Source organism: Papio anubis, chromosome 17 (genome assembly GCF_008728515.1).
Source record: "Papio anubis isolate 15944 chromosome 17, Panubis1.0, whole genome shotgun sequence".
Taxonomy (NCBI): domain Eukaryota; kingdom Metazoa; phylum Chordata; class Mammalia; order Primates; family Cercopithecidae; genus Papio; species Papio anubis.
This window is the reverse complement of record NC_044992.1, coordinates 73,302,050-73,310,037: the sequence shown is the minus strand read 5'-3', so window position 1 is coordinate 73,310,037 and position 7,988 is coordinate 73,302,050. Positions and strand designations below refer to the sequence as shown.

The window sequence follows — 7,988 nt, the reverse complement described above, 5'->3', positions numbered from 1 at the left end:
CCTCAGCGCTCTTGTGCTTCACGTACAGAAAAACACATAGACTGTCGATTTTTTTTTTTTTTTTTTTTTTTTTTTTGAGACAGAGTCTTGCTCTGTCGCCCAGGCTGGAGTGCAATGGTGCTATCTCGGCTCACTGCAGCCTCACCTTCCGGGTTCAAGTGATTCTCCTGCCTCAGCCTCCTGAGTAGCTGGGATTACAGGCGCCCACCACCGTGCCCCCGGCTAATTTTTTGTATTTTTAGTAGAGACAGGGTTTTACTATGTTAGCCAGGATCTGCTGGCTGACCTCGTGATCCACCCACCTCAGCCTCCCAAAGTGCTGGGATTACGGGCATGAGCCACCACGCCCAGCCAACAGTTGATTTTTCTGCAGACAGAAAGCTGCGGCCTGTGTGCAAGGCTGGGCGATGGCTCTGCTGAGCCTGGATTTGCTGCTTCTCTGCAGGGGAGGCAACAGGAGCTCTGTGGTGTCTGTGGGTTCCACTGAGGGCAACAGCAGAGGCCCTGAGGATCCAGCAGGGCTCACTGTGGTCTCAGAGGACAGGTGAGGCAGGAGGAAGGAGCCCGAGGGTGCAGGAGGGAGTGGGGGTGGAGTTGTGGCTCTAGGGAGGCTGCTCGGCCCTCAGAAGCTCCGACAGAACAAGCGGCTCTCACCAGGCTGCCTTGAGGAGCCCTGCCTGTGACTCTGAGCCCTGCCAACTTCACGTGCTGACATGCTTCCCGGAGTACGAGCTTCCGCGCTGCTGAGATTCCCGGGTGTCCTCCCAGTTCCCGAGCTTGTGGGCTGGTTGCAGCTGCTGGAGCCAGAGACAGCTCTCAAGCCAGACCAGGCCTTGCTGGGGGTGCAGTTCTCCCATTCTCCCCGCTCCCGCCCTCGCCAGCCCCACAGGCCCTCACAAACCCGGCCGCTCCCGCTCCTGCCTCCACTCCAGGCTGTGGAGTATCCGGCCAGCATGCCGCGAGGAGCTGTGTCAGCACGTTGCCAGCACCAACCAGCCCGGTTTGCCCACATGTCCTTGGCCCAACACGGCTCACACCAGCTCGGCAGTCTGGGTGCTGCCATCTGCCCTGGACCCTAGCTCTGTGGGTTTTGGAGGCAGCCCGTGTTGGGGCTGGTTTCTGGCTAGTTCAGCTCCAGGGCCTCAGCTGGGTTTGCATGTCATGCCTGGGTCCTGCGACACAGTGAGCCACATACTCGCGGAAGAGTGGGCACAGGCATCTGGAGGTGCCGTGGGAGGATGTCAGCTCTGCCCCCAAGATGTGAGCAGAGTCCCGAGGGCTGTGGCTCCTTGCAGGGTCTCTGAGGAGGAAGACTGTCTTGAGTCACAGCTAAAAGGGTGGGCTGTATTTGTTCCTGTGCTCCCTGGCGGTGGGATGGGGTGCAGTGACCCTGTGGACCCGCTGTGTGGGGAGCTGACCCTCCGGAGACAACGCTGGGACACGGCGCAGCTGCCCGGAGCCCTGGTGTCATGTGCTCTGGGGAGGCGAGGGAGTCACTGATACCTTTCCCGTTTTGCAGAGGCAGCTGATGAGCACATTCCTGGGCTTGGCTGTTGCTGGAAGGTGGTGGGGCAATGTCCAAAACCTCTCTGGCTGGACTGCTGGATTAGTAGGGAGACTTTGAAGGCTCTGAGGGGAGGCGGTTAGGGCTTAGCAGCCTGGGACTTCCCAACCCTCTGTCTCTCCAGGTGCCAGGGAGCCACTGGCCTGGAGCCTAAAACTGTGATTGCCAGACCTATGTACTATACCCTGGGGGTCCTCTGACCTCAGGGAGGGAAGGGCCCTTCTGGCCCTAGGCTGACCCTCCTGCCTCCTGCCGGACTGCAGTGCGACCTGCACTGACTTTTCCCTTTTTTTTTTTTTTTTGAGACGGAGTCTCACTGTGTTGCCCAGGCTGGAGTTCAGTGCTGTGATCTCAGCTCCCTGCAACCTCTGCCTCCTGGGCTCAAGCGATTCTCCTGCCTCAGCGTCCTGAGTAACTGGGATTACAGGCATGCACCACCACACCCGGCTAATCTTTGTATTTTTAGTAGAGACGGGGTTTCACCATGTTGGCCAGGCTGGTCTCGAACTCCTGACCTCGGGTGATCCACCCACGTTGGCCTCCCAGAGTACTGGAGTACTGGGATTACAGGCATGAGCCACTGCACCCGGCTTCAGCAGACTTTTCTAACAGGGTCTCCTGAGTGCTTTTGCAGAGCACTGCTGGTTGCATTCACTGGATACTTTTTTTTTTTTTTTTTTTTGAGACAGGGTCTTGCTCTGTTGCCTAGGGTAGGGTGGAGTGGTGTGACTGTAGCTCAGTGCAGCCTCAAACTCCAGGGCTCAAGCAATCTTTTGCACCTCAGCATTCCAAGTAACTGGGACCATAGGCACGCCCGGCAAATTTTTTAATGTTTTGAAGAGAAGGTGGTCTCCCTATGTTGCCCAGGCTGGTCTTGAACTCCTGGCTTCAAATGATCCTTCCACCTTGGCCTTCCCAAGTGCTGGGATTACAGGCATGAGCTACTGAGCCCAGCCAGGCCTCACTGGACTTTTAAAAGTTGGATGGTAAACCTTGTGAATTAGATGTTCTAGTTCATCCTCCAGAAGGCAGAAACTTAAAATCATGCAAATTAGGTCAATTTGCAAGTTCATATGGACCAAGAAGAATCAGGGACAAAACTCCATGAAGACAGGTTTTGCTCTGACGTCATGCTGCAAGAGCAGCACGTTCTCCCCACGGTGAGCAGGTACGACTGTTTACAGCCAGCTTCTGATGGAAAGTTCCAAGGCTGAGGAGCTCCAGGGAGTGTCCATCATGGCGTAGCACACACGGTTCCCACATCCTTATTAGAATAAAAGGCACAAAAATAGCTTTCAAGGGATCTGTTGTGACTGGTGAGGCTTCGGGCACCAATCCCTTCGGTGATCCAGACAGAAACCCCAAAACCAAAAGCTCTGCATGCTCTCAGCTCACCTTCAGCAGGAGGGACACAGGGGCTTGCTTGGGGTCGCCAGACAGGCTCACCCGATGGGCCTGCCCCCACCGCGTCTCTAGCCCGAGGCCCGGTCACTCCTGGAAAGGGCGTTCCTTCTGGTCACACTGTTGGTGGCAGCTTCATCCAGCGTGCTTTCATCTGATCCTCCGAGGGGGGAGGGCAGACAGAACTTTCCACAACATGAGAAAAGGCAATCTTCACATCAGAGGAGACTCTGTCTCCTGTCTCCAGTGTAGAACCTTTCGTCTCTAGGCTTCACGTAAACAAACCAGAAAAGACGACCTTGCTCCTCCCAAGTGACCCGGAATTCCTACCATCCGCACCTTTCCCTGAGTCCCTAGAAATGCAGCCACGCTGGGAGCCCACCCCGCTCCGGGTGTCTGCAGGCCTGGGCCTGGCTAGAGGCTCCAGGGCCACTCCAGTGTGTGACGAGAGGTGGTGTACCCGTGGCGAGGGGCCCGGGGCAGGGGAGGGGGCAGTGGGTGTACCTGGGCACCAATGCAGGTCAAGGAAACCTCTGCCAGGCAGGGACCCTCCGTCAGGGCCGCTTCTGCAGCAGCATTTTTCTTTTTATTTTTTATTTTTTAATTTTTAAATTTTTTTATTATTATTTTTTGAGACGAGTCTTGCTCTGTCGCCCAGGCTTGAGTGCAGTGGTGCGATCTCGGCTCACTCCGACCTCCGCCTCCCAGGTTCAAGAGATTCTCCTGCCTCAGCCTCCTGAATAGCTGGGATTACAGACACACACCACCATGCCTGGTTAATTTTTGTATTTTTAGTACAGACAGGGTTTCTCCATGTTGCTCAGACTGGTCTCGAACTCCTGGCCTCATGTGATCCGTCTGCCTCGGCCTCCCAAAATGCTGGGATTACAGGCGTGAGCCACTGCGCCCAGCCAAGGCTGGTCTTTTTAAACCCCTCGCTTCAACTGACCCTCCAGTCTTGGCTTCCCAAAGTGCCGGGATTACAGGCATGAGCCATTGTGCCCAGCCCTCCCACAGAATTTGGCCAAGGCTTTGCACCTAGAGGTGTCTAATATGTTTGCTGATTTGATTTCGTTGGATGCAGATCAGCTTAATGATGCAAGGCTGTTGGTGGCCCAGCTCCTCTGCCCCTGCAAAGAGCTGCTGGCCAGTCTTGGTTCTGTCCTTATTCAGGCCGTTAGTGACCACCTGCAAGGTTTTACCAGCATTTTGGGTTGACGCATGTGTCTCCTTAATTAACGTTGAAGTTCTAGCCCTCAAGACCTCAGAATGTGACAGTTGTTTGGAAACAGGGTGCTTGCAGAAGTCACTGGTTAAGATGAGGCAATACCCAACTATGACTGCTATCCTTATACAAGGGGGAGATGTGAACAGTGACAAAGGCTGGGAAAACACCGTGGAGATGAAGGCCGAGATCGTGGTGATGCTGCCAGAGCCAAGGACACCAGGATTGCCGGCAGCACTGGAAACTGGGGAGAGGCCTGAGACAGATGCTCCTCAGAGCCTCAGGAAGAACCTGCCCTGTTGAAACCCGGATCCCAGACTTCAGCTTCCAGAACTCTGGGAGGGACCAGAGTTTGTTTTTTGTTGTTGTTGTTGTTTTTTTTTTTGAGACGGAGTCTTGCTCTGTTGCCTAGGCTGGAGTGCAGTGGCACGATCTCAGCTCACTACAAGTTCCGCCTCCCGGGTTCACACCATTCTCCTGCCTCAGCCTCCGGAGTAGTAGCTAGGACTACAGGTGCCCACCACCATGCCCGGCTAATTTTTTGTATATTTAGTAGAGACGGGGTTTCACCAGGTTGGTCAGGCTGATCTCGAACACCTGACCTCAGGTGATTCACCTACCTCGGCCTCCCAAAGTTTTGGGATTACAGGGGTGAGCCACTGCACCTGGCCGATCATCTGTTTTTTTAAGCCACTCAGTCTGTGGTCTGTCAAGATAGCCCCAGCAGACTCATCCAGCCAGCTTCAAGTGCTGCAGTGTTCCCAGCACAATCAATGGCTGTCCCTGACCACAAAGACCTCCCTGGTGTCTGTGTCCCATCCCATCCACTTGCTCATGTCCTGTAGTCCAAGCCCCACTTTGGACCTCCACTGGGGCTGTTGCAAAAGTAAAGGCAGCCAGCAATGAAGAGCCTGTTGGAACATGAGTTTTAAAAATTCCCTTGGCTAGGCGCAGTGGCTCACACCTGTAATCCCAGCACTTTGGGAGGCCGAGGTGGGCGAATCATGAGGTCAGCAGATCGAGACCATCCTGGCTAACACGGTGAAACCCCGTCTCTACTAAAAATACGAAAAAATTAGCTGGGCGTGATGGCGTGCGCCTGTAGTCCCAGCTACTTGGGAGGCTGAGACAGGAGAATGGTGTGAACCCAGGAGGCAGAGCTTGCAGTGAGCCGGAGCTTGCAGTGAGCCGAGATTGCGCCACTGCACTCCAGCCTGGGTGACAAAGCGAGACTCCATCTTAAAAAAAAAATATTAAATAAATAAATCCCTTGGTTGTGCTTCTAAAAGTAAGATCACAGAGGCAGGGCAGAGAGAGCACACCACCCAGGGTGTGATGGTCCCTGAACGTGGAGAGCTAACTCGACACCACCTTAAGTGTGAGTACGTGTGTCAAACCTGGAATGCAGAGACACCGTGCAGGGTGAACCCATGAGTGTGTAGGGAACACCCTGCCCCTGCAGGGATGTGAGGCAGGGGAGCCAGGCATGTGGAGGAAGGGTCGCAGGACTGACTGAGCAGGGGCCTGAGGCACTGAGATCCCAGCCAAGGATGCCTGGGGGGTTTCTGAGCAGGAGGCAGCACCATCAGAGTAGTTTTTGTCGCCGTGTTAGCCAGGATGGTCTCGATCTCCAGACCTTGTGATCCACCCACCTTGGGCATCAGAGTAGTTTTGGGAAAACTTGAGAGTGAGGCAAGCCACGCTAGAAGGTGAAAACTGACAGGTAGGGAGATGGAGGGGCTCAGGCCTGTTTCCCCATGGCACAGTGGACCTGTGCTTCTGGAGATGTAGACGGGGTGGCCGCTGGGGCTCAGACCTGTTTCCCCATGGCACGGTGGACTTGTGCTTCTGCAGATGTGGAGGGGGTGGCCACCCCTCACTCTCCAGGAGGTAGAGAGCAAGCCCTTCCAATGACCTTGGTACCTACCGTGCCCTTGACCTCGCATTCCTAGCTATCTCATGGGCTCTGCACCAGTGCCTCCTCCCACCCTCAGTAAGGCACCTTCTAGGTCCAGCTGTGCGGCAGGGAGCGACAGGCAGGAATGATCTGACCCCTTTGGCCGGGCACGGTGACAGGTGGGCTGAAAGATGAGTCACTAAACATGATCTGGGGCGCGGGGCGGGGGTGCAGCTCAGTTTCACCCCTCGCGCCGGGGAGGATGACCGTGCAGCTTTATATAGCCCCTGAGCCCTATATAAGCAAGTCAGAGGCCGGGGCTCGTCCAACAGGAGCCCTCAAGCTGATCTGGTCGGGGCCGGACACATTATTAACCCCAGCGCAGTAGGGTCCCCAGGGGCAGCCTGCCCCACAGCGCCCAAGATGCCTAGCAGAACTGCCCGCTATGCCCGCTACAGCCCACGGCAGCGGCGGCGACGGATGCTGGCTGATCGCAGCGTGCGTTTCCCTAATGATGTTCTGTTCCTGGACCACATCCGTCAGGGTGATCTGGAGCAGGTGCGGCGTTTCATCCGGGCTCAGAAAGTCTCCCTGGCCACGATACATCCCTCAGGTGAGCAAGCCCTAGAAGAGCTGGCCAGGGGCTGTGGGGTGGGGTGGAAGCCAGCAAGGAGGACCCGACCTGAGGCTCAGTCTTGACCCCTCCCTTCCTCCCTGCCCAGGCCTGGCCGCCTTGCATGAAGCCGTGCTGTCTGGAAACCTGGAATGCGTGAAGCTGCTGGTCAAATACGGAGCGGATATTCACCAGCGAGATGAGGCGGGCTGGACACCCCTGCACATTGCCTGCAGCGATGGGTACCCCGACATAGCCAGGTGAGGGGGCCTGGGTCTACACAGGGTTGAACTCGACCCCTCCAGGCCTCAGTAGGCCCCCAGGATGTGGGCCCCAAAATGTGGTCCTGGTGGTGTAGGCAAGAACCATACAGGCTGAGCACGGTGCCTCAGGCGTGTAATCCCAGCTCTTTGGGAGGCTGAGGTGGGCGGATCACCTGAGGTCAGGAGTTCGTGACCAGCCTGGCCAACATGGAGAAACCCCTTCACTACTAAAAATACAAAACTAGCCGGGCGTGGTGGCGCATGCCTGTAATCCCACATACTCAAGGCTCAGGCAGGAGAATTGCTTGAACCCGGGAGGCGGAGGTTGCCCTGAGTGGAGATCATGCCACTGCACTCCAGCCTGGGTGATAAGAGCGAAACTCTGTCTGTAAAAACAGCGGCAACAACAACAAAAAAAGAACCCTACAAACCCTAAAAGCTTCTGGAATCCTGTTTCTGCCCTTGTCCTCAACAGAGCCAACTTGAAAAGCTGGCCACAGCTTCCAAAGGGTCAGGTTTCTTCCTCCTCACCCTACCCGGACCTTGAGACCCGAAGGTGGGGGACACACAGGTGACCCCAGGACTCTGGCCCTCTGACCTGGGTGGGGGCGAGCACTCTCCCGGCTCCTCCCCGCTTCAGCCAGGGCGACTTTGCACCCCAGGTACCTTATCTCCCTGGGAGCGGACAGGGACGCAGCCAACGACGATGGCGACCTGCCCTCCGACCTCATCGACCCGGACTTCAAGGAGCTGGTGGAGCTCTTCAAAGGGGCCACGATGGACTGAGCCAGCTCTGCCCGCCCGCCCCCGCGCCCAGGGCCGCCTCCCTGGGGAAGCCGCGCGTCGCCCCGGGGCCAGCACGTGCCCCACCCGTGGGCCAGGGGCGGCCGGACCCGTCCCTCCACGACCCCGCCACCCCTCCTAGGCCTGGCTTTGTCTCCAGGTGAATTTTTTACTGTGACACTTTTTACTTTTTCAATAAACGTGACTCCCAGGTGAGGGGGCCTGGGTCTACACAGGTGGTG

General features: G+C 56.5%; 1 protein-coding gene across 1 annotated transcript; it reads left to right on the top strand.

Annotated features, from left to right (window-relative positions):
- Positions 1-6,396: 6,396 nt before the first annotated feature.
- Positions 6,397-7,982, top strand: PPP1R27 (protein phosphatase 1 regulatory subunit 27). The gene is made up of 3 exons (XM_003913571.5): positions 6,397-6,700; positions 6,810-6,960; positions 7,626-7,982. The coding sequence occupies exons 1-3, from the start codon at positions 6,511-6,513 to the stop codon at positions 7,747-7,749; spliced, it is 465 nt and encodes a 154-aa protein (XP_003913620.1). The 5' UTR covers positions 6,397-6,510; the 3' UTR covers positions 7,750-7,982.
- The last annotated feature ends 6 nt before the right edge of the window (positions 7,983-7,988 follow it).